The 26104-nt window shown below is 41.4% G+C and overlaps 2 protein-coding genes across 2 annotated transcripts in view; one reads left to right on the top strand and one right to left on the bottom strand.

Annotated features, from left to right (window-relative positions):
• Positions 1 to 2218: 2218 nt before the first annotated feature.
• On the top strand, positions 2219 to 8480 carry GNG10 (G protein subunit gamma 10). Its single transcript, XM_071580775.1, has 3 exons — positions 2219 to 2367; positions 5669 to 5800; positions 7592 to 8480. The coding sequence occupies exons 1-2, from the start codon at positions 2287 to 2289 to the stop codon at positions 5792 to 5794; spliced, it is 207 nt and encodes a 68-aa protein (XP_071436876.1). The 5' UTR covers positions 2219 to 2286; the 3' UTR covers positions 5795 to 5800; positions 7592 to 8480.
• Positions 8481 to 12437: 3957 nt separating this feature from the next.
• SHOC1 (shortage in chiasmata 1) overlaps positions 12438 to 26104 on the bottom strand; it is a 55458-nt gene continuing 41791 nt past the window's right edge. The window contains exons 22-29 of the mRNA XM_071581549.1: positions 25719 to 25830; positions 24643 to 24764; positions 23609 to 23702; positions 22532 to 22663; positions 21023 to 21172; positions 15635 to 15800; positions 14894 to 15415; positions 12438 to 12538 (exon numbers count right to left, since the gene is read on the bottom strand). Of these exons, the coding sequence (XP_071437650.1) occupies positions 12438 to 12538; positions 14894 to 15415; positions 15635 to 15800; positions 21023 to 21172; positions 22532 to 22663; positions 23609 to 23702; positions 24643 to 24764; positions 25719 to 25830 (1399 nt within the window). The remainder of the gene's footprint in view (positions 12539 to 14893; positions 15416 to 15634; positions 15801 to 21022; positions 21173 to 22531; positions 22664 to 23608; positions 23703 to 24642; positions 24765 to 25718; positions 25831 to 26104) is intronic.

Raw genomic sequence — 26104 nt, 5'->3', positions numbered from 1 at the left:
AACACAACTATGCGCAGATTTGGGTGATCAAAGAGGATTCTATGAGGCCCTGAAAGCAGTGTACAGACCCACACATCAGGTTCAAAACCCTCTACTCAGTGCAGATGGTCAACTGCTTCTAACAGATAAAACCTCCATCCTGAACCGATGGTCTCAGCACTCTCTTCAGTGCCAACCATGTAGTCCAAGGCTCAGCAATTCAACACATTACACAACAACCGGTGAAACATGAATTGGATGCAGCCCCTACTATGGGAGAGACACTCAAGGTCGTACAACAGGTGAAAACTGGCAAGGCAGCTGGGGTTGATGGCATTCCACCCGAAATCTGGAAGCATGGAGGTCAAGCACTCCATGCCAAATTCCACGCGCTTGTTGTGCGTTGCTGAGAACAACGGGAACTACCACCAGATCTCCATGATGCAGTCATCATCACCCTGTACAAGAAGAAAGGAGAAAAATCAGACTGCTCAAATTACCCAGGTATTACTTTGCTCTCCATTGCTGGTAAAATCCTTGCAAGAACACTTCTGAACAGATTAGTACCCACTATTGCAGTAGATCTTCTACCTGAAAGCCAGTGTGGTTTCAGAGCCAATAGGAGCACCACAGACATGGTGTTTGTTCTCAGACAACTGCAAGAGAAGTGTAGGGAACAGAACAAAGGACACTATGTAACCTTCGTTGACCTCACCAAAGCTTTCGACACTGTGAGCAGAAAAGGCCTGTGGCAGATCTTGGAACGTTTAGGATGTCCCCCCAAGTTCCTCAAAATGATCATCCTGCTACATGAGGATCAGCGTGGACAAGTCAGATATGGCAATGCACTCTCTGGGCCCTTTCCAATAACCAATGGTGTGAAACAAGGTTGCGTTCTTGCACCAACTCTATTCACAATCTTCTTCAGCATGATGCTCCAAAGAGCCACAGCAGACCTCGATGAAGAAAACGGCATCTACATCCGATATCGTACCAATGGAAGCCTATTCAACCTAAGGCGACTGAAGGCCCACACCAAGACCCTGAATCACGTTGTCCGTGAGCTGCTTTTTGCTGGTGATGCTGCCCTCGTTGCTCACACAGAAGCAGCTCTGCAGCGCTTAACATCCTGCTTTGCAGAGGCTACTGAGCTTTTTGGGCTGGAAGTCAGCCTGAGGAAGACGGAAGTTCTCTACCAACCTGCACTTCAAGAAGTCTTCCATCATCCTCACATCACCATAGGCAATTCAGAGCTTAAGTCAGTCCAGCAGTTCACCTATCTGGGAAGTATCATTTCCTCAGACGGTAAGATTCACAAAGAGATAGACAAAAGGCTGGCAAAGGCATACAGAGCCTTTGAAAAACTCCATAAAAGAGTCTGGTCCAATAAACACCTGAAGAAAAGTACAAAGATCAGTGTCTACAGAGCTATTGTTCTGTTTACTCTCTTATATGGGTCTGAATCCTGGGTCATCTACCGCCACCACCTGCGGCTTGTCGAACGCTTCCATCAGTGCTGCCTCCATTCAATCCTAAACACCCACTGGTCTGATTACGTGACCAATGTGTCTGTTCTTGAACAGGCAGGGATCAGCAGTATCAAGGCCATGCTGATGAGAATGCAGCTGCGCTGGGCAGGGCACACCTCCAGGATGGAGGATCACCCACTGCCTCCCGAAGATTGTGCTCCATGGTGAACTTGCCACCGGCTGCCGCAAGAGAGGAGCCCTGAAGAAGAGATACAAGGGCTCCCTGAAACAACACCTCAGCCTTGGCCATACTGACTGCCATCAATGGTCCACTCTGGCCTCCAATCGGGATTCATGGAGACACACCATTCACGACGCTGCTGCTTCGTTTGAGAATGTACGGAGAGTCAGTCTGGAGGAAAAAAGACAACGCAGAAAGAAGCGTTCCTCACCAATAGCACCTAGGGAGACATTCCGCTGTGCCTTTTGTGACCGGACCTGCCTATCCCGTATCGGCCTTTTTAGCCACCAGCACGCTTGCAGCAAGCGTGGGTAGTGCCTTTCCCAAATCTTCGTTCGCGAAGCCTAGCCATGATTTTTCCCTTAGCTGCCCTAAAAATTTTTCCGCTCCCGAGGCAGCCTGACTCGCTCCGGTGCAAGGGCTCCGGTGCAGGGGCTGCGCTCCAGGGGTCGAAAGGGGAACGAAGCGGGGGCTGGGGCGGAGCGGCCGCGGCCCCGCCACGGGGGGAGGGACCCGAGCCCAGCCCTGCCCAGCCCAGCTTGTCGGAGCCGCGCTCCCCCGCAGCCTCGTTCCCTCCGTCTTCCCCGTGGAGGCGGCATGTCGTCGGGCGGCAGCCTGGGCACCATGCAGCGGCTGGTGGAGCAGCTGAAGCTGGAGGCGTCCGTGGAGAGGATCAAGGTGAGCTGCGGTGCCCGGGGGGAGGGGGTGGGGGGGGCGCGGAGTGAGGGAGGGGATCCCGCTCTGCCCTTCCTTCTACGACTGTCCGCGCCCTGGGAAAGACGCGGGCGAGGGGTGCGTGTGTCCCGGGGGAGCTGCGAGCCCTAGCCCTGCGGGCACGGTGGAGTGAGTGGTGGAGTGAGTGCCCTTCCCTGGCGTAAGGAGCCGTGATAAATAATAGAGCAGCCCCTCGTTAGTTGTGCACGAGCACGCAGATAATGGGAGTAGCTCCTGGCAGCAGAGCCAGCCGCCTCCTGCCTTTGGGAGAGCTGGCAGGATCCGCAGGGGAGGCGGTGCTGTGTGGGTACCCGCTGGCACACTCGGAGGAGGCAGGCGATTTGCTACGCATGCATGAACCTTCTCCGGCTTGCGTGTTTCCACACAAAGGCGCACTGGTGAGGTCCTGTCATCTGCAACCTCCTCAGGTCTGGTGGCCTGTCCGAGACGGTTCTTCCCAGCAGATCTGGGGGAGTCCACAACTACTTTGTGAAAACGACTCTTTCCAACCAAGCACAAAATATAGCGTAGTCTGTGTAGTGATGTACAAATTATTTTATATCCTGTGCTTTCCTATTCTCTCATCAGCTCCTTTTATTCGCCATTTTCTCTGGCCAGTCACAAACACCAGCTTCGTCAAACTGATGACAGTGCCAGTACATTGACTTGCAGGAACTTAGCTAATTGATTTAAATATAAGTCAAAATACTTTTTCTCACTACTGTCCTGGATTTGTGAAAATTTGAAGTGTTTAATGCAAGGTGAAACCCCTATGTCTTTTGAATATCATCTTAATCAATTTGTTAATGTTAGTAAATTTTATTAGCAAATAATCAGAAGATGCTTGATTCACTAAAAGTGGCTGTGGCTTATCACTGCAGTGATGTCTGGGAATCTGTGAGAAACAGCACGGTTCAGAGTAGAAATGTGGACTCTTGTGGCAAGGGGGATATTGTCTAATGCTGCAATGGTTGACCAAACCACCAGTTATTTATTGCTTGTGCCTGGATCTTTGTTCTTCCTCATTTTGAGGCATTACCCCCTCCCTGTTGATTTTTTTTGTGGGTGGGGAGGGGGTATACAATGCATAATTTGTAGTTTACAGGTACTTTGTGCCCATAACATATTCTGGAATTGGACTTCCTATGTATTTATTATGAACTTGCTTGTATTGCAGGGAGGGTTGGCCTTGATTGGCTTCGGTCTCATTTTTCTTGGAGCATTGTGTGCTCTTTCCAAGTCTGCTGTTCTAGGAACCTGTTTTTGGCTTTGAAATGGCACATGATTAAAAATGTATCTTGTAAAAAGTGTCATCTGTGTTTCTTGAGATGCAGTGTAAAAATAATGGGGAATATATTAGGCTGGTGAAAAGCCACCTGGTTCAGTTTTAGCAGACATTGATATAGGAGAAGACATTGTTTCAGCTGCTTTGAATAGACAATGTGTTTCCAGACGGAAGCAGGCTATGAAAGGATTTTTAAAAATACATTTCATACTACAAAGTTCCATGGTGATTTTGTTTACCCTGTAAGCTGAAAACACAGACAGGAACAATATTTTCAGAAAGAGGAAACTGAGTAGGAAAGAAGTGCCCACACGCATCTTGCATGTAGGAGACTGCTGCAGGGAGTGTGTTTGTCATGTGATGAAATATGGCAGAAACCCTTGTACTTCTCATGTGAACTGGAGGAACAAAGAATGTTATGGGGCATAGGTAGGGCTAAGAGGAGGCAGATCTGGTTTCTAAAAAGAGGAAAAAAAAAAAAAGTCAGGTTTGTATCTTTCTGGGATATATCAGGATATACCAGGATATACATAGCTCAGTATGTTCTGGAGAGTTTGGTAGCAGAGTGCAAGAAGGTGTCATGATGTAGTGCTGCTCTCCCAGGAAAAAGCTCTACACACTTTGCCTGATCAGTGCTGGCAAGGGGCATCTCTGCCTGACAGCCCATGGTGTGCAGTCGGGTACCAGCAAGGGTCAGGGGCTGTGGCTGAGGGAAGGATGGTAATGCTGCAGGGTGTCCAGTGGACTGCAGGACACCTCTGCAGCCCCCACAAAAGAGTTCTGCTCAAGTAAGGAAGGAGTGACAAAGCCCACGGATGCAGCAGGAACCCTTGGTGCAGATTCTTCTTCCTGTACTCTGCTCAAGATAACCTGGGAGGCTGAGGGAAAATGCTTCTCATAACACCTCCCTGAAGTGCTCACAACTGCTGGTTAAATTCGGGCAGTTACCAGGATGAGTGTCCTGAAGGAGAGTATGGAGGAGATTTGGGAAGTGGCGAACAGGAGAGCAGCAAAACAGCAAATGGAAGCATGTGCTAGGCCAGATTTCCCATGCGCTTCTACATGCTACTAGGTGGCCCATAATCAAAATTTCATCAGGGCTTCTGGTGGCCCCCTTCAGACAGGAGGCTGGGAAGTGTGGGTGCTTCTTCTGGTTATTGTTTTAGCGACACTGAGAAGTTGTATAGGAAGAAAAACCGTCACTTCAGGAGTTGTGTAACAAAGTCAGAGGTGAGGTCAGAGGGGAACTTGTATTCCCATCAATATGCTCAGTATTTTCGTTAATAAAAAAATAGACGGCATGGATTTTGACAGTTCCCTGCAGCTGTTCCTAATGTGTGTCTGGGACACTGGGAATTCCTTTACATTATCTTTCAGCAATACAGGCACATGATTGACTTGTTCACAGGGAGAGCAGGGGAGTTCAGTGCTGAGGACATGTAACCTTTGGGATCCTGGGCTTGTTCTGCACCTCTGGAGTCCCATTCTTGGGGACCAGAATGTGAATTTGAAGTTCTGACTTCACTGTTGGGGTAAGGTGACAATTTGGATGGACTTAAAAAGCTTTTCATCCTCATGTTTTTGCTTTCATTCCTTGTTATGCTCTGTGTTGCTTAAAAGTTCAGAAATTGAAATCCTTTTAATAAATTGTCTGAGGGTCTAAGAGTTCAATTATAAATACTACAGTAGATTGGAAAATGTTGTGGTCACGTCTCTGTGCATTTTAATGAGGACAAATTGCATCACACTTGCACTTCAGTCCTCTACTCTCTTCTGGCTCATCAATGGCATAGTATTTCTCGTGTGCTTCATCAGAGCTTTGCAAATGTGCTTCTGTGCTGATTTACTTTGTGTTTTAGAATCCAGGGGGTGACTTGGCTGCACTCCAGCTCTGTTTGATAATAGGTCTTCAAGGGGAAATGCCTAATAGGTGCTTATGAATTAATTAGTTTCCTCTCTGGGTTTGTTTTTCCTTTTCAGGTCTCTCAGGCAGCTGCAGAACTCCAGCAGTACTGTATGCAAAATGCCTGCAAAGATGCCTTGCTTGTTGGGGTTCCTGCAGGGAGCAATCCGTTTCGAGAACCCCGATCCTGTGCTCTGCTCTGAAAACAGGTAATAGTCACAGATACCATGACAACCACTCTGATCTGAAACTCAGGACCTTGGAGAGACAAGGGATCATGGTGATAGTTGTTTAAATGTTGAATTCTTTGTAGAGAAGTGTTTATCATTTCCCTGCCAGCTCTGCAAATTGTTTTCTGTTTCTTTCAGGTGTGGAAGTTGGAGCATGTCTCTTCCCTATACCTCCTTGTAGAGGTGTTTTGTTTATGAGGTGGTTTTTTTTTTTTTGAGTGGTTGGTTGGTTTTTTGGAGCTTTTTTGTTAGAATGGCTGTATTTTTTTTTTTTTTTTGAGCAGCTCTAGGGTCCTGAGCAGCATCTGAACTAATTAAAATTGTCTAAAATTGTCTAAAACACACAGCTGTGTTTGACGCAGCCAGACAAAACCAGTCACATACCCAGCCAGGAGAAGTCAGACAAAGCCATGGCAGTTGCATGTAATGACGAGCTCACAGCTTAAGCAAGAACTGTGTTAAGATACAATTGATCTTCACTGTCATATTGCAGTTCATTTGGCTGTGTCTGCCTTTAGGCTCTTCCTGTCCCTACTGTTGGTACAGCACCAAAAGCAGTGGAAGCAGAGAGGAGCTGAGGCAATCTGTAATCACATCCTTCGTAATCTTGTTGAGCACAGGTCGCAGGGATAAACTGCTCCCTAAACTCTGCCTTAGCGCTCTTCATGGCTTGTACCCACAAAACATCTGCAGAGTAGGTAGGCAGGTGACCATCCAACATGCGCAAATTTTTGGGATTCAGTTCTATGGTTCCCACTCCAGCCACTTCCATTTGTCACACAGGTTATCAGTGGCTGCAGCAGGAGAAAGAAATGCCATGCATCCCAGTAGTCTTGGGCAGGACCACACCAACTTGGAAAATTTATTTCTTCTGCAAGACAAATAAATATGGAAGTAGGATATTCAGAAAGATTACTTTTCTTCAAAATAAAAAACCAAATAGTTCCTGCTGAAGAGATGAAAGATGTAGAGGGAGGGGAAGAGCCACTGAATTATGTTCTTTCTTAAGAGTGCTACTAAAGAGAAAAGGAATGTTTTCTTTAAGGGCAGAATTTAAGCTAGAACATAAAGTATGTGTTAAATATTCCCCTTCCTGCTGCTGGGGTTCCTGAGCTTGCAGCTGAGCATTTGCCTTGTAGCATGGCTTTGGTTGCTACATAGGTTTACCAAAACAGCATTGAACCTAAAGAGAGAGAACAACTGAACACGAGATGCTATTGTGAAAAAATTTGGTGGGGGAGAAACAAAAATAGATTTTTGTAATTTAGGTGCTACTCTTAATTCTTCACGAAAATAAGACAAAATTGATAGTGAGTGTTGCATGTGTTCTTCTGTTATTGAAGCAACCTTTCTATATTTTATTTGGGTTTTTTTGGGAGGGGGTGTATGTAAGTATGCATGTATTCTAGGATTCTAGCTTGATCAGATAGGTTACAAAATATTTTCTCAAGAGTTTGGTGATTAATTTATGCTGCTTTCAGATGCATAGCTAAGCGCAGGATATAATTCAGTAGGATATAATTCAGTATTTTTTGCTGATATATCAAATATGTAGTTTATTATTATTTTGTTATCTTAGGATCATAAGAAAATCAAAGTAAAAAAGCCAATAAAAATTTTTATGATATGCAAGGGTACCACATCCAGCAAAGGAAAGGGGTTATTCAGTTTTCCTCAGGGCAAAGGAGCTTTTCTGCTGTAATTTGTAAGAGGAATGGATCAGCTTCGGAAGATGGCATTTAATAAACCTTTTCTTTTTTTCTCTTATAGGGAAGGTCATTGGAGAATTGCCTTCAAGCATGACATGAATAATAACTGCTTTTCCTTCACAAGAAAAGTCTCCCTTTGTGTCCTGACTTTTATGTGGCTAAAACAGTGTCCTAGATATTGATTCATTTGTTCTTGTGAATCTGTATTCCACTCTCTTTTGGTAATATTTTTAGAGATTTTTAATGTAGCTCTTATTCTTTTCATAATCATTACCACTGTTACTACACTATGCCAATTATACAAATATTACTTGAGAGGTTTACATTTTTGAAATGAGAAACACGTGAATTTTTACCGAATTGCTTAATTTGATCTTGATGAACTGTAACACCAGAATGATAGCAAAAATGAAATTTTTCCCCCAAAGAAAACGACCCAAAAATGAATAATTAAAATATAAAGCTAAAGGCTGTTAGTGCTGAAGTAATGTTCTCAGGGGGAATTTTGCTTCCATTAGCAGGACCTGGAACCAACTTCATTTTTCTTCAAGTGCATCTCAGTGTATAAATGACACACCTTAGAAACTGCTGGACACAATGTATAGCACAGGCTTGATTCCTAAAGCACATTTCTTGCCATACTTCTAATCTGTAATCCTTCTTCTAATTTGTATTTGTAGAAATACCAGTGTGGTGGAATTTTCTTCACATATTTAAAATGTGACCAAACAGACACTAAAAATCCAGGAACACCCAAAGACACTTGCATGCATCACTGTTAAGGTTTGCAATTCATGAAACTTACTAAAATGTACTTGGGGATTTGCCTTCACTTTTTTATAGAACACTTTTACAAGGACATCTAACTTTTTTAATAGGTTTTTAATTTTGTCTACTTTCTATTGTTTGTATTAATCTTTAGAAGTTTGGAAATAAAATTCCTATCCCTATTGGCTTTGAACTCATTGTGTAATTCTAACAAAGAGCAGTTACTGTAAGGAAGAGAGTACTTGGATTTTGCTGTGGGAGGGAAGGCGTCAATCTCTTTCCTTTTTTGGGAAGAGGTTGCAGTTGGATTTTGAGAAACTGTGTCTTATTAATAGAAAAATCCCTTTTATAGCTATTTACCATTTTTGTGGTAAATAGCAAAATTGTTACTGGGCTTACACATTTTGAAACTGAAAGGAAGAATTCTGCAGTCTGAATACTTAGTGTTTATGAATGTTAACTGAAATGGGGCAATGGGTGTCCTCCGGGCTGTTGTTTTTGTCAAAAGATTTTCTTCCTTGTCCTGCAGAAAGACACCAACATGAGAGCTGTAATCCTGACAGTATGTACTGTGCCTCTAAATACATGTTCTCCTAAGACAATGTTCTTCTTTAAGAGCCATTCTTTGCTTTGGCTTCCTTTCACTGTAGGCTACTTGAATATGCCAGTTTTAGTATTTGACAGAGGTACACACTGCTGAGGTCTAGAGAAAGCACAGTTATTCTTTCTTGCACAGGGGCAATCAGAGTTCAAAATGCTGAAGTCAAAGGTACTGATGAGCATATGCATCAAAAACCTGATAGCCAGCATCTGGCAGGTGGCAATTCCCTTCCAGGAAAGCCCTTCATATTCTTTTACCTCCTGACATAAAACCTCACTCCACTGTCACATCTCTTTCTCTTTGCCCCCAGTTCCATGGCATAGACTTCCCAGCTTAGTGTTCTCCCTTGGAGCTCAGGTTCTGGAGTGGCTGCTGAGCTGGCATAAGGAGTGGATAAATCATAATGTGCAGCTGAGAGCAGCTGCTGCTGGACAGCCAGCCAACTCCTGCTGTCTCCTGGCTGCCCTGCCCAGCTCCACATGGTCTCTTGCAGCAGGAGCACCGTGGTCAACACGTATTGGAGGAGCAGCACTGTGAGCGAACTGCAGGTCCTGGCTGCATCAACATCTTGCACCAGCAGTGCATAGAAAGGGCTGTGCAGCAGCTGGGAGATGGATTGGGAGGACTCCACTCTGATGTTCCTCTGAGTGTGGTGGTTACTCCCAAGGCACGGATTCCAGCCTCTTCAGAGGAGCATGGCTGCTGTACTCGGCTCTTAGGGCAGTGTGCAGCCAAGCTGCTGGCTGAAAGCTGGGAAAGAACTGACAGCAATGCCACCTCTGCCCTCCCAGGCAATGTTCTGTGAAAAAAGCTAAGCATCAGAACGAGCTCCAGAGTGGGATTGGTTGGCATTAAGGTTCCTGGATCCCTGTTGGGAGTCAGTGTTGTGAAGTGTGCCACTGCCGGTTATTTTGTGTTGGCTAGATGAGGCAACATCTTAGTAATTCAGCTTTTGCAGCGTCCTTTTCTTAATGTATCCAAGGAACCTGACAAGCAAGCCTTGGCAGCTGTCTGCTTCTGTAGGCAGCAGAACAGCTGGTTTCTTACCTACCCACTCTACAGGATGATGTCTTGTCTACAGCTGCAGGTGTACCTTGGTTTGAATTATTTTGCTGGACTCAAACTGAACACTGCAATGGCTTGGACCAGGACAAGCATCACATATTGCTGCCTCTGCTTTGAAGTGGGGTGGACAATTTGAGCAGCATCTAAGCTTCCTTCACCTCCTTTACCAAAGACCATCCAAGATGGCTATCTGCTGCACAGAGGCCTTCGTACCACCTGATGGCAATGGGTCCCACAGGCTGCCCACAGTAAAGCAAACTGAATGCACACATCTGCACACGTAGTGCCTCACATGAGCCACAAGACCCCCTTTTCTCACTGTCCTCTCCCTCAGTCTATCAGCAAGGCTCTTCTCCATCTACAGGTGCCATCTGCCTGGCCAGTAAAAAGTTTACAAACTTGGTCCAGGAATGGAATGTCCCTACCTGCTAATGGAGACTGGTGATTAGTTTCTGTATTGCACCTTTTTGTCAAAGAATTAGTTGCTTCCTAATTCTCAGTCATAGATAATTTGGTGTCTGTGTGAGAGAAGTGCATCTTTGTAGTGCAATAGTGATTTTACTCCACACTAAACAGCTGAGTGGGGAGAATGTCCTATTTGATAACTTTGTCAGTGTGTTCATATCTGTGTAAAATTGAGACTTGTCATAAACAAATACAGTAAAAAACAACTGGTCACTGCAAGCCTTTTTCCTTATTTTCTACTTCATTGCCCATAACTTTAACTGTATGCTGACGTTTTTTCTACCTAATGGAAACTTAATGCAGACAGCACTTTAATTTTCTTATTTAATATAGACAACAGGCCTTTGTTTTCAAAGTGATTTATAGATTTATATCTAAGCTACTCTTCCACAATTTCATGTGAAAGTTCTGTGTCAGCCTTTGCTTGTGGGAAAGGAAGACATAAATAAATAGCTTGGCACTGGCAGCTCTAATTTTCTCCAGCTGTGGTCTTCTGTGACTGAGACTTTGTAGAGCTGCACTTTAAAAGAAGAGAGTCCTGGTTCTGGCCATTTGGGAGGTAGTTCTGAAAAATACAGTCAAACCCATGATGCAAAAGATGGAAAATGGTTAGGTTAACTGACCACAAAAATGGGCCAGAAATAGCAGGCAAACTGCAATTTTTCTTTAAGTCTTTCTCTTATTTTGGGAAACACTGGCTTGTTTGGAATTTTACTAGAAATCTTTTTATGTTATCACTTGTGAAAGGTATTTTCTAAAGTCTTACAAATAATCTGGGTGTAAGTAATTTGAGGATATTACTGTGAACTAAAATTGTGATTAGCGCTGTTGACAAAGCTTTTAAGAATTCAGTTAAAAATCAGCACTCTGTTTTCTCTGAGAGGCCAAATCTTTCTCCCCTAAGTGCTGACTTCATTTATCCAAATAGTGAATATATGCTTAACTGAAGGCTTATTGTCACGTAAGTATTTAACTGCAAACATAAACTATAAACTTAGTGGGGGTTGATTTTATTACTTCCCCCTCCTTCCCCCCACCTCCCCTTTCTGTTACCACATGAAACTTGAAAAGATTTGTGAGTCTGGAACCTGAATCATCTCAGCTGAAGGCCCCTAAACAGAGACATTCTGGAACAGGCAGACATGGCTGTGCAAACTGTGTTTGTGCTCCTGCAGCAGAATGGAGTTACTGTCTATCATTGCTCCCATGTGTATTTCCAGTTTTCTTGCCAAACCTTTCGATGGAAGGTGAGGGTTTGGGTAGTATTCTATCCTCTTCTGCAGCTTACAGTTGAGGTAGCCTTTCTTTTCTTCAGTCTATTACCCCTTCTAGCTGTAGCCTACAATGTCTGGAACTGCCTCCCATCTCCCTACTTGCCAGTGCCCTCCAGAGGGCTGAAAAACATAACACCAGGTTATCCAGAGAACAAGAATGTCAAATATCATCACATCCTTCACATGTTGCCCATAAAACAAATAGGTTTTTCCTGTGCCTTGATTATGATTAAAAGAGTTCAGGAACTCATCACATGGTTCCTGAAGGAGCCGTTTGAAGGAACGAAGTGGAACTGAAGCCAAGGGACAGCTACAGAGGGTCAAAGTTCTAAGTGCAAGAAATCTGTAAGACTGAGAAACCTTGAGATTCTGGCAGATCGAGACCATGTTTACATGTGAAAAGTTGCATGCTCTGGGAGCAAACATAGGTGCCTTGAAAATTCCATGAGCTTCAGTGTCTGTTTTTTTCCATTCATATTTTATTTTTTACATAAATAGTGATAAGGTACCTCTTTATCACCCATGAGAACAAACAGAGAAGCAGTAATTCTCCAGCTTCAAGGAACTAGTTTGTTTAGTAACACTTTCAAAATATACAAAAGAATCCTGAACTGGTAAGGATTCCCAAACCCTAATTTCTTTCTAAAAATTAACAGCAACAAAAATTAGTCTATATCCCTTCAAAGAGTTTGAGAATTAAAAACATACAGGTACTGTGCAAATCCCCTTTTCATTCAAAAGAACTTAAGACGTGTTTGTCCATCTCTTCTTCCAGGAACTCTTTCATATGTCAATCTCCTTTTTTTGAACTCTGGTACTTCTAAAAATCCGGAAGCTGGAAAAGAAGTGGAAGAAAAAAAAAACCAAACCAAATTGTGATAAACTACAAATACAACACATATGTATTTCATATGTGTTCAACTTAACTATGGCAGACTTAACTGTGTTTCTCAGAAGGGGTAACGAACTTTAGCTTTAACCAGTACCCTTGCAATGAAAAGTATCAACTGCCATAAAATAAAACAGGTACAGATAGATATTAACTACTACTTGCTGGTACTGATCAGCTTTATCCATATTGTCCTGCAATAAGAATATGTAAGTATATTAATAAATAATATGTATAAGGACCTTACACAAAAATAAATAAATCAACCTACATCATGCTTAACCACAATACTTCAGAAAATATTTTAATGGTTATTTCTATTTCACTAATATTATGCTCAGTACTATTCAGTAATTGATGAAAATTAATTCTTATTAACCAGGGTCATGTTCATGTTTCTGAGTTGTTCAAAAAACCTACTTGAATTCTTAAGACTCAAGTGCTTTTACAATAAAGCATTTGAGAAGCTGCTTATTCAAAGCAAGTTACTGCAAAAAAAAATCTGTTTAGTCTTTACAAAAAGTATTGTCAGAAAACTCTAACACTGGCCTAAGGATTTAATCTGTTCCAGTGGAAATACTGAATTTGCATGGTGTCATTAATTGTCTATGGTTTAATGAGAGCTTCATCCAAAGCCTGAGGAAATCCCTGGGGATTGTTCCCAGTGTGTGTTTTTAACTTGACTCTCTACGTATTTCTTGGCATTTTTTATTTCTTAAATTTGGGCCTTCCAAGGCTTTCATTGTATTAAGGTGGGGTTGTTTGGGTTTTGTTTCTTTCCTTTTTTTTTTGTTAGCATGCAAAACTTTTTAGTATACTTATTTTTACCCTGGTTAGGGAATTATAAAATAGAATAAGCCTATTTTTCAAAAATATAAACAAAAATCACTTTTCGGCTTTTTGATTTGACTCAGATTCAAGTATACCTTTGCTGTGATTGGCAAGAATATGTCAGAAAACCAATTAGTTGGAGATCAGAGTGTTTTCAGAACACTGTAAAATGTGGCACCAGAAGAATCTGCCCTGATCTCTACTGAAGATACTATGCTATGAATGTCATTACAGGTGAATGAAATACTTGTTAACTACTCAGCAATACTACAGGTCTCAATTTTAATCCCAAAGGAGAGGCAACACATCTCTGTCTGAACATTTAAATGTACATAGGCTGAAAATCAAAAGTCCACCATATCCAATGAAATTTTTCTCTCTTTACTGTCATAATTGCCTTAGGCAGTCCATGAAAACATGGAGATTTAAATTAGTTGCTTATGTTTTTATGAATGAGCCTGATCTAACTGGTGAAAACATTTTAAGGCTGTGGTGACCTTGATGTTCCACCAAGAGATTGAATGGCAGGCAGCTACAGAGAAATCATAAATTAAGTTATTTATACTATGAATTGGGCATTCTGTTTAACAAACCTAGCCTTGGGTTTTGAAAATATTGTGGCACCTCACCTACAGGGAAGCAGAAGAATTTGAAAAGATATTACAAGACATGATGCAGCAGTACATAGTCTGACAGGGACTAGTGATACTTTCTTACTTGTAAGACCATGGGTATATATTATGGCTTATTGAAAAAGGTTTCAAGCTAACCCTATTTGAGACAGTAAACCAGATATAAGAAAACTATGAAAAATGAATATTCTGAATAAGGACTGTACATATTTCCAGCGTAAACAAAGTTTTCAAGTACACACCATACCACCTATTGGAAGAAATATGCTTTGGTGTGATTTCAAGTGAAGAGCTTAGCTCTGGAAAAATTAGTTAAAAAAGTATTCCAAGAACAAGGGAACTATGAAACAAACTCAGAACATTTTTGGAATGCCTTTTTTACTTCATTAGCATCCACAGCAAAATGCATTCATTAGCATTATTTGAATTTCACTCTGAACTTGCCCAATCTGCTTTTTGTCCCATAGAGAAGACACCTTACAGTCTTTTACTCAGACTTTGGTCCAAATCTAAGTTTACGAAAGAATCTTTCCTGTAACTTTAAAAATAATTCTGGCGTGTTCATTATCTATATTTCAGGAACTGAAATTGTTTCTTTCTAGAGTTTTTTGTTTTTTGGGGTTTTTTTACTGCTCAAAACAGAAACTGTTTAGGAAATTTTTATCACAGAAGAAATACATATCCAAGTAAGTTGTAACAAAGTAAATATGTAACTGTTGGGTTGGATTGATTTTAACAAGTGTTGAAAATAGGAAGTATAGTCTTATCAATACTTCTTACAACTTTCCAGCTGAGTTACAAACAGAATTTCAGCAAATTCTGCTTGCTTTGGACATACCTGTTTCATTTTTTAAATTTGTCCATAAGAATGGAGGGATCTTTCCTTTAGATTCTCTATGTATTTGGTTAAAATTCAGATTTTGAGGCTCATCCATGTCAACGAACAAGTCAGAGAGAAAACCATCCTGAGCAAATGAATTACATGGGCCTGTGGATAAAGAGTCATTCCATGGGGTCTGGTCAGGGCTTTCAAATGTGTCTCTAAATTCTTCTAGAAAACTCTTGGAGCTCTCCTGAGGTGTACAGACATTGAAAGTTGCAAAGAAATTATCTTTTTCAGAGTCTTTAGAAGAATGATCAGAACTATCATGTGTCCTTTGAATACGAAGAGAATTTGTAACATCTGGATGGGCAGAATCTTCATAGTCCTTTGATAAAGCAACGAAATTTTGCTTCCTCCTTGTAATTACGCCTGAGGAACATGCATTCTTTTGCATACAGCTGGGAAGATCAGACTTTGGAAAAGCCTTACAATAACTCAATGGAAGAATTAAGTCTTCAGAATTCATAGGAGATGTTCCTGGTAGAGAAAAATTTGAACCGCTTTGTTTGGTGAATGAAAAAATACCTATTTCTCTACATTTTACAGAAAACCAACATGCCATTGAACATTTTGATTGCAGTCTGTCTTCTCAGAATAACTGACCTTATCATGATTAGAAGAGAAAGATTCTAATACACTCAAAATTTTCACTGGGTTTCAAAGCAGACATATCTTCCTAGTAATTTAAGATATTACCTGTGATCTTTAGTGCCTTATCAAGCAGCTCTAAAGACTGATTTTGTTTATGATCAGGACAGAATGTGTTGAAGTTATTCTGGTTTTCTGGGTCTGAGGCATCTTTCAGTGTTTTTTCTAGTGGAGGAGCATTTAGGTAGTAGGAAGATATTATGTCACTAAAATGCTGAAAAAATGAAGAAAAGATAGATAAATAATATTTATAGCACATGTCTACATCTGTAAAATATGAAAAGTTAAACAAGTTGTTAAGATTCTAAGATGTATAGGTTTTTGTTTACTGGAATGAAAAAACTAGACTTACGCATTCAGGAGAGGCAGGTACCAGACAATATGCACCTGTATTACATCTATAAACAGAGTAAGGAATAGTCTCCATCTCGAAACACAGGAAAACCAGTATCTTAATATAGTTTATTCTCTTTCATTAGGCCAGGACTGTAGGAAGCAGTGTCTGCAATGTATTGGCTCCTATCATGCATCATAGAGGAATTTAACTGAGGAGATCTTTTTCAGTCAATAAACATGGCTTTACATGTCTACAAGGGTGGTCCCATGGTGTAAAGGAGAGCACTATGGACTCTGAATCCCAAGGCCCCGAGTTTCAGTCTCAGTGGGACCGTCCCCTGGCAGTTCAATGCCTCCCTGCCATCCCATCCCGTCAGATCTCAGATGCTCAGCAGGGTCAGCCCCGGTTAGTACCAGGTGCTGTGACAGTCCTGAGGACTTCACTGTCACTGTCCAAGCTCGCTTGGCCATGGCAGATGAACCTCAGGACTTAAACGGTGGGGCCAGTTCTGCGCACACTGAGCCTCACCTAAAAAATCCACTGTGCAGGCCGGAAGGGCACACCCACATGGGGAGAGCCCTGCCCAAATCTGCGTTGGCAAAGTCAGGCCATACATACATGTATACAGTTGTTACAATGGTAAGCACAACTTGTTATTCACTGCCCAAAGAGCTGTCACTTGCTCCTTCACCTTAACTGAATGGTGTCCCACATAATTTTCTTGAATGATCAAATACGTGCATTTTTATCTAATTAGCTGACTATAATCAGTCTGTAATTTTCCCAGACTTGGCCCAGCTGAAACAGCAGGAGCACACAATTCTTTGTTTTAACATCCAGGGGTCTGTCAAATGCTCAGTGCTATGAATTCGTAAGTGGTGGGTTTATTATTGTGTAAAAGGCAGGGACTTCTCCGGGGACACCCCCTTGTCACGGGGGAGAAGCTTGCGTGCCCTCATAAGGTTGAGAGCTATGCTGGAGGTGGTTTGTGCCACTGGTAGGGTCTCCCATGCCAGACAGGTCTCAGCTGAAGGGTCAGACAAAGTGTGTCCACGGGCAGGATGGGCTCGCTAGCCGTCTGGCAACCATCCTAGGAGAAGGACAACTCCAGCCCCAAACCCGGGCAGATGAAGCTCGCTTAGTCCTGTAAGGCCATCCATCTAAGAGAAGGATACTTTAACCAAACCTACGTCCTGAGGTATTCGCTGTCACCATCCAAGCTCGCTAGGCCGTGGCAGATGAACCTTAGGAGTAAAGGGTGGGGCCAGTTCTGCGCACACTGTGCCTCACCTAAAAAATCCATTGCGCAGGCTGGAAAGGTTCACCCACATTGCAAAGCCCTGTAGCGACAGGTGAGGGTCAAAAACGGCAGGTGATAGGAAGCAGCTGGAAGCCGCAGACCCAACCCTGCATGCAGGCGGTTCAGGATATGGATCATTAGAGACTTGACCCCGGAGATGACAGTCTCTTGCGGCAGCATCCTGAAGGACCAAGCAGCCTTTTCTAGGGACAGCACTGCTTGCTCCACACGGAGAGGGGCCTAGCAAAGGTGGCCTAAAAAAAGCTCATCTCCACACCCGGTTGGATAACCGCGGCCAACCGGCATCTTCCATGTGGTCAAACAAAAACAAAGAGATTTCAAAGGCATACACCTGCCTGCAAAGGTGTGCTCAAACTAACACTCGCATGTTGGAACATCAGAACCATGCTTGATACTGGGGATAGTGGACGTCCTGAGCGTCGTTCTGCTCTAATTGCCCACGAACTGTCACGGCTCAACATCGACACTGCAGCTCTCAGTGAAGTTCGTCTTCATGAGGAAGGCAGCCTTAAAGAACATGGTGCTGGCTACACACTCTACTGGTCAGGCAAACCCAAAACCGAAAGACACCTTTCAGGAGTTGGCTTCATGATTAAAAACTCCATTGCCTCCAAACTTGAAAATCTGCCAACAGGTCATTCCGATCCCGTTATGTCCTTACGCCTCCCTCTAAACAACAAGCAACATGTTGTTCTTCTTAGCGTATATGCCCAACTCTCCAAGCTGACCCAGCGGAAAAAGACAAATTCTACACCGACCTGCACCGCCTCACCCAAAATGTTCCTGCAGATGATAAGATCATAATCCTTGGTGACTTCAACACCAGAGTAGGTAAGAATTCTGAAGCCTGGAAAGGAGTCCTGGGCAAGCATGGCGTTGGAAACTGCAACGACAACGGACGCCTCCTGCTAGAGTTTTGTGCAGAACAGCAGCTCACCATCACCAACACTATCTTTCAACAGAAAGACAGCCTGAAGACAACCTGGATGCATCCTCAATCCAAGCACTGGCACCTCATTGACTGTATCTTAGGACAACAGAGAAATATCAGTGATGTCCATCATACTCGAGTGATGCCGAGTGCAGAATGTCAAACAGACCACCGCCTTGTTCACTGCAAACTTCACCTTCACTTCAAGCCCAAACCTAAGAGAGGTGGCATTCCAAGGAGGAGGCTCCAAGTCAGCAATCTTCAAACAGCCACAGTGAGAGACAGCTTCCAGGGAAACCTTCAAACTAGACTTAAAGATAATCCCATAGATCCCTCTCCTGAAGCGCTTTGGCAACATATTAAAAGTTGCATCTTGCAGTCCTCTGAAGAGTCCCTAGGGTTCTCCTCCAAGAAAAACAAAGACTGGTTTGATGAGAACAATCAAGAGATCCAAGAATTGCTGAAGAAGAAGAGAACTGCTCACCAAGCACACCTTGCTCAGCCATCTTGCCATATAAAAAAAGCCGCCTTTCGTCTTGCATGCAGTAAGCTCCAATAGAAACTTTGAGACATCCAGAACAAATGGTGGCTCAACCTAGCAGAAAAAACACAACTATGCGCAGATTTGGGTGATCAAAGAGGATTCTATGAGGCCCTGAAAGCAGTGTACGGACCCGCTCACCAGGTTCAAAGCCCCCTACTCAGTGCAGATGGTCAACTGCTTCTAACAGATAAAACCTCCATCCTGAACCGATGGTCTCAGCACTCTCTTCAGTGCCAACCGTGTAGTCCAAGGCTCAGCAATTCAACACATTACACAACAACCGGTGAAACATGAATTGGATGCAGCCACTACTATGGGAGAGATACTCAAGGCCATGCAGTAGGTGAAAACTGGCAAGGCAGCTGGGGTTGATGGAATTCCACCCGAAATCTGGAAGCATGGAGGTCAAGCACTCCATGCCAAATTCCACGAGCTTGTTGTGCATTGCTGAGAACAACGGGAACTACCATCAGATCTCCATGATGCAGTCATCATCACCCTGTACAAGAAGAAAGGAGAATAATCAGACTGCTCAAATTACCAAGGTATTACTTTGCTCTCCATTGCTGGTAAAATCCTTGCAAGAACACTTCTGAACAGATTACTACCCACTATTGCAGAAGAACTTCTACCTGAAAGCCAGTGTGGTTTCAGAGCCAATAGGAGCACCACAGACATGGTGTTTGTTCTCAGACAACTGCAAGAGAAGTGTAGGGAACAGAACAAAGGACACTATGTAACCTTCGTTGACCTCACCAAAGCTTTCGACACTGTGAGCAGAAAAGGCCTGTGGCAGATCTTGGAACGTTTAGGATGTCCCCCCAAGTTCCTCAAAATGATCATCCTGCTACATGAGGATCAGCGTGGACAAGTCAGATATGGCGATGCACTCTCTGAGCCCTTTCCAATAACCAATGGTGTGAAACAAGGTTGCGTTCTTGCACCAACTCTATTCACAATCTTCTTCAGTATGATGCTCCAAAGAGCCACAGCAGACCTCGATGAAGAAAACGGCACCTACATCCGATATCGTACCAATGGAAGCCTATTCAACCTAAGGTGACTGAAGGCCCACACCAAGACCCTGAATCACCTTGTCCGTGAGCTGCTTTTTGCTGGTGATGCCGCCCTCGTTGCTCACACAGAAGCAGCTCTGCCGCGCTTAACATCCTGCTTTGCAGAGGCTACTGAGCTTTTTGGGCTGGAAGTCAGCCTGAGGAAGACGGAAGTTCTCTACCAACCTGCACTTCAAGAAGTCTTCCATCATCCTCACATCACCATAGGCAATTCAGAGCTTAAGTCAGTCCAGCAGTTCACCTATCTGGGAAGTATCATTTCCTCAGACGGTAAGATTCACAAAGAGATAGGCAACAGGCTGGCAAAGGCATACAAAGCCTTCAGAAAACTCCATAAAAGAGTCTGGTCCAATAAACACCTGAAGAAAAGTACAAAGATGAGTGTCTACAGAGCCATTGTACTGTCTACTCTTTTATATGGGTCTGAATCCTGCGTCATCTACCGCCACCACCTGCGGCTTCTCGAATGCTTCCATCAGCGCTGCCTCCGTTCAATCCTAAACATCCACTGGTCTGATTACGTGACCAATGTGTCTGTTCTTGAACAGGCAGGGGTCAGCAGTATCAAGGCCATGCTGATGAGAACGCAGCTGCGCTGGGCAGGGCACACCTCCAGGATGGAGGATCACGGCCTTCCGAAGATTGTGGTCTTTGGTGAACTCGCCACCGGCTGCCGCAAGAGAGGAGCCCCAAAGAAGAGATACAAGGACTCCCTGAAACGACACCTCAGCCTTGGCCATATTGACTGCCATCAATGGTCCACTCTGGCCTCCAATCGGGATTCATGGAGACACACCATTCACGACGCTGCTGCTTCCTTTGAGAATGCACGGAGAGTCAGTCTGGAGGAGAAAAGACAACGCAGAAAGAACCGTTCCTTGCCAATGTCACCTAGGGAGACGTTCCACTGTGCCTTTTGTGACCGGACCTGCCTATCCCATATTGGCCTTTTTAGTCACCAGCACGCTTGCAGCAAGCGTGGGTAGTGCCCTTCTCAAATCTTCATTCGCAAAGCCGAGCCATGATGATGATGAAAAGGGAGGGAGAGAAGGAGGGAGGGAATTTTTAACAACATTCGAGATGTGAATGACATGCTAAAGCATATAATTAATTTTTAAATGATACCAGGAAATGTGCATATAGGATAACATTCAAAAATCCCCAGACAACCACATATTACAACACTGCAAAAAGATTTATCTAATAAATAAAATAATTTTGACTGACCTTTAAAACTTTTTTTGGAACTTCTGGCAGAAGTTCTTGCAGTTCATCAAAGCTTGCAAGAAACAACTTGTTCAGTGAAAATCCCTTCTTTAACATAAACTGAGCAACCAGAGGGTTAATACATGGGAAAGTAAGGAGGCAATTCTCTGTCTGGAAATGGATATTATTTTGTTAGATTGATATCTGGCAACATTTTTCTCCTTTTTTTCCCCTGTTTCTACAAAACCTCATCCTTAGGAATAGATCATACAGTACATCATAGAAATAGAGCTTTCAAACTGTGAACTTTTATAGTCTGATTAAAACTGCTTTTTTTTAATACAGAGGTACAGAGTGTAATGGTGAAACAGAGTAAGTTTCACATAACAGTTTGACAAAAAGCAAGCACAGTATAAAGATATTTATTTCTAAAGGATAAAATCAGTGAATCATGTAAACTTGATTTGAAAATGCATTACCAGACTTAACATTAGTTTTCCATTTTAAAGTGAATTACTTAGATCAAGACAAACTGACAAAACTGAAAAGTGTATTTGTAAACAGCAATGAAACAGGTGCCAAAAGCAGGAGTTGCCAGGGGGAGGGTGAATGTCACAGACGGGGCAGCAAGCTGAGAGCTGTAGCATGTTATGAATGTCAGCTTCCAGTTTCTGGCTTTCATAAAGCTCTGTGCTCAAGAGATGACAGGATCAAATATCTTTAGCAGAAAAAAATTACAATGACTTCTCTCAGTTTTTTAACAATATTCTTAAATCTCTAAATTGGAAAATCTGTAATCCAATATCCCACACTTGAAAGGCCATGCCAATACCTGCTTTATAATGCTTCTGGATTTTGCAAGAGTGAAGAACGATCTCAGTTTTACAAGAGTTAAAGACTTTCACATAAAATGAGCAAATCCATTCATTTAACTTGAAAATATTACTATATAAGTTAAAGAACATCATATATTTGACTGTGATTGATGGGCCCGTTCCAGCATTTACTCTAAGTATGCAGTATCAGATACTGCATGAGAGGTTAAACAAATGTCTACTCTCTGGTATTAAGAGCAAATCAGTAGGCAATGCCATTGACTTCAGTCATGGATCAGCACTGATGAATTTGGCTTCCTGCCCAGGTGAGCCATTGTATGTTCACTGTTTACAAGATGGATACTTTTTTAAACTTAATGCCTTAGAACTGCACAAATTGGCAGGTGGATATGGAGGATAAGCTTCTCCACAAGTTAATTGGGAAGGTCAGGGAAAGTCCAGGTTACATCTAATTGGGCTAGCAAGGATGACAGAAACATCATGTATATATATATATGTATAGAAAACCAAAATAATATATATATATATATATATATATATATATATATATATATATATATATAAAATGTGTGTATATATATAATAATGATTATTTTAATAATATATTGTAAGAGAACAACAAAAAAGTACCTAGAACTTTATGAGTCTGAGAAAAAAGGAAGAAAACAGTAAACTCATGGGAAGATAAACAAACCTCAGATGGCAAGACAGAGAGCCAGGATTTGTCCAGCCACTCATGAGGACTGATATTAGATGCCATCAAAATCCTGTCAGCAATCTGACGAATTACCAGTGCTGTTTCTTCAACCCCTGGCATAAGAACTACCTGCAAGTGATGCACAGTGTTTTTTGGTTAAAACTTGTAGTAAGGAGTGTCTTAATTTGATGCAGAAGTTGAGTGGAAAACTGCACACAGCAGTTGGTAACATGGACTAAATAAACTTGACCCCCCCATACCAGTCATGAAGAGGAACTCCAACCTCAGCACCAGCTTGGCTACAAATTACACTTCTTATTTATGCAAATCTTACATAGGAGGAATTAGTTTATCCTATAGGTTTTTTATATGTGATCAATATTTTGGTATGAATTCCTAATAGAACAGGCAATTCTGAGATGCCTGATATAGTTACAGAGGACATGTAACATTTTGAAGGTGTAATGTCCATGCAAACTACACTGCTGAGTACATGGCATAAAAAAAGCTTTGTCCTCTATGTAACTTTCATTTAATCAGGTAAATTTTATACAGATTTTAATACGCAAATAAGTGAAAAAGTGCCTAAAAAGGTATTATTTCAGTCAAAAATGTGTCACCAGTATCAACTTGGTAAGCTGAATGAAATGTCTGTCCCATTTTTTTAATGTTGATTGTCCCACATACTATGTTTTCTGATTTATGAAGACAAAAAGTTAATTTGTTCTGTCACATAAAAAGCAAACTAGCTGACAGCAATGAAAATGATACTTTCTTTACTTCTATTACATCACTCAAGTTAGGACAGAAGCAGGATTAATATATGTTCTAATAATTTATTAAAGGTAGAAACTCATTTGTTGACCCCTAGCCATAAAACTTGCCTCATAGCCTCAACTGCTATTTGAATTTGATTCAATTCAAATTGCAGTCAAAAGTCTTTTTACTGACTTTAGCAGCACTGAATTAAGATTAGTAATTTTGAGGTATTTTATGTTTTTCTTGTAGAATGCATACTTGTCTGAACTCTTCAGAAATATCATATCAGTGAAGATTAAAACAGAAAAAAATTACCTTCATTTCAAAGTCTTCTGACTTCTGTGTAAGCTCAATTAGAGCAGCATAAAGTAAGACAAGGTTAAGCAGAGTATCTCCCTTGAGACTGTACCTGTAAAAAAGTTTCACTGGCCATTAATATTTAATATGCACATTCCAAAAGCCTTGATCCATGTCTTAATAAATGTCTGTTTAATTTCCATGAATTCAGAATACTAGTACAGTTTGAGCATAAATATTTGTGAATGGAAAATCAGGACACATTTTAAGGGGCTGAATGCTGAAGGATGGACTGTGAGCAATAAAATGGATTCAGCCCACAGGAAAGCAAGTCCAGCCTCAAGCAAAAGTCTGGATCAAGGTCAGTCACAGGAGACACTGGAGAGAAAACACACAGAGAGGAAAGGTGATGTAGGGGAAAATTAAGACTTGCTTATAGAAAAAATATCTCAGGGGTTAATAAAGGAATGCTTATGAACCATATCAACAAAATGTATGCTTCTATAGCAAAAGGAGAACTACTGATGCATTGGAAGAACACTTGAAGAACGTTTCCCTGTTGAAATGATACACAGTGATGTTAACACAGTAATTCGTAACTGTGCATTTCTAGGGCTTAATTTACTTCAAAGTTATAAAGAATAATTCCTGTGCTTCATATCCCTATTCTTGTGAAACTTCTGGACCTGTTGGTTTGCAATACATTTCATGTTAGTATTGCCTGTTATTTTGTAACAACCATTTCTTTATCTCTTGTGTAAGACTACAAATATCCTAACAAATAAAAACCATCTTTGCTAACTTTTTGGGGTCTTCAGTGATAACTGTTACTTTTGTCATGTCACTGAGTTTTTCAGTAGGACCATGACAACACTGCAACTAAGTGAAAAGTTCAAAGCACCCTAGAAATATGAGCTTACAATATCAGTATTGTTCTAAGAGAAATATATTCCTACAGGAATTTAGAAGAGTAACTTGTTCTAATAAGCAGCTTCCTTTAGTGGAAATTTGTTTTGAAAATACTGAGATAACAAAAGAACTTCATAACTTACTCTAAACTCAGCCTTTCTCTGGAATAGAAAACAATCCAACAGCATGTATATTGAAGTGATAATGCCATCAGCCTTGATATTAAAGTGTCACAGGAATTCTCACAATTTAGTTCTTCCAAACGCTACCACAGAATTTAAATAAAAAGTAAAAAGTAAGTAAATACATTACCATCACCATGGCTGTCCCAAGCTTGTAATGTGGATTGCTATATTATGGATAGGCTAGATCAAACATAAATACAGCTAAATAATATAAGTATTAAGGACACATATGGAAATTGTGAGAACTAGCTTGCATTTCCAGCTTTTATTTTGTTTGACCTTTAAAAGCTGATTCATTGCTTCATGCCTATTCTTCCCTCCTGTAAAAAGGAAATACTCTGATTTTTTGGGATGCTCTTAAAAATTGGTGAACCTTAATAATGAAAAATACTGCTATAAACTTCTGAAATACTTAACCTATACAAATATTATTATATCTACACTAATCATATACAGTACATCACTAATTGCAGTAGCATGAAGGAGTGTCTGTGTTGTGCTTGCAAGACTAATAGATTATTTTATTATTTATCCATCTTTCAGAAGCAGTTCTTCTACCTGAAAAGTAATCTGTCTTGCAGAATTGAAATACTCTGCTATTGTTCAAACTATTATTTTTTATTAAAAAAAGGACAAATTATTCTCTAGACTAATTCAGATAATAATATGAAACAGGAGGAATTAATGTGCATACTGGTAAGAGAACAGAGACACAGATATATTTAATTGGTCATTACAAAATTTCTTTATACAACCCTATTTTGATGTATGCATCCTTTAACTACAATTAATATAATCAAATAACAGATCAAATGTTACACTTCTGTGAAGAAACAGAGAACACTTCAAACTAGTCAAACTGGCAGAGGGAGAATTTTGGAGTTAATGAATTTGGAAATAATTTGTGATGTGAAACAATGCATGAATTACGTATGATTATGAGGAAAAAAAGCTACGTTAGAAGCCTGCAGATATGGCGTAGAAGTCACTCAACACATAACAGAATTAGGACACAGTAGTTTCATTTTTATTACCTGCAAAAAGATAGCTGTACATTCATCTATTGTCAACACCACATATTGAACTACACTTCCAAAGAGCCTTAAGGAGTGACTGCTGGTTCTTTCAACAAAGGTAATGTTGTACCTCAAGAAGTAAAATTATTTTATTAAAACTCAGTCAAGTAAAATAAAATCATTTTCTTAAAGGAAATTAGTAACATATACCACAATACAACTTTTTTAATGTACAGACTTAACAGTCTATACATACCCTGATCTTTCTCAAATGCTCAGTTCACTTGAACACACACTTAAACAATACACATCCCTGTAGCAGTGATTTAATGAAACGTTACTGGATTGATTCCATTAGGTTGCTAACTGCATTGAAATGACCTTGATCTACAGCCTTTGAACTT

This window comes from Pithys albifrons, chromosome Z (genome assembly GCF_047495875.1).
Source record: "Pithys albifrons albifrons isolate INPA30051 chromosome Z, PitAlb_v1, whole genome shotgun sequence".
Lineage (NCBI taxonomy): Eukaryota > Metazoa > Chordata > Aves > Passeriformes > Thamnophilidae > Pithys > Pithys albifrons.
Note: the sequence above shows the minus strand (reverse complement) of the source record. Positions and strands in the feature narration are given on the sequence as shown.

Coding starts and splice junctions, on each gene's coding strand:
- GNG10 (XM_071580775.1), top strand. CDS start 2,287: ATGTCGTCGGGCGGCAGCCTGGGCACCATGCAGCGGCTGGTGGAGCAG. Junction 2,368..5,668: donor CGTCCGTGGAGAGGATCAAG/GTGAGCTGCGGT, acceptor TTTCCTTTTCAG/GTCTCTCAGGCAGCTGCAGA.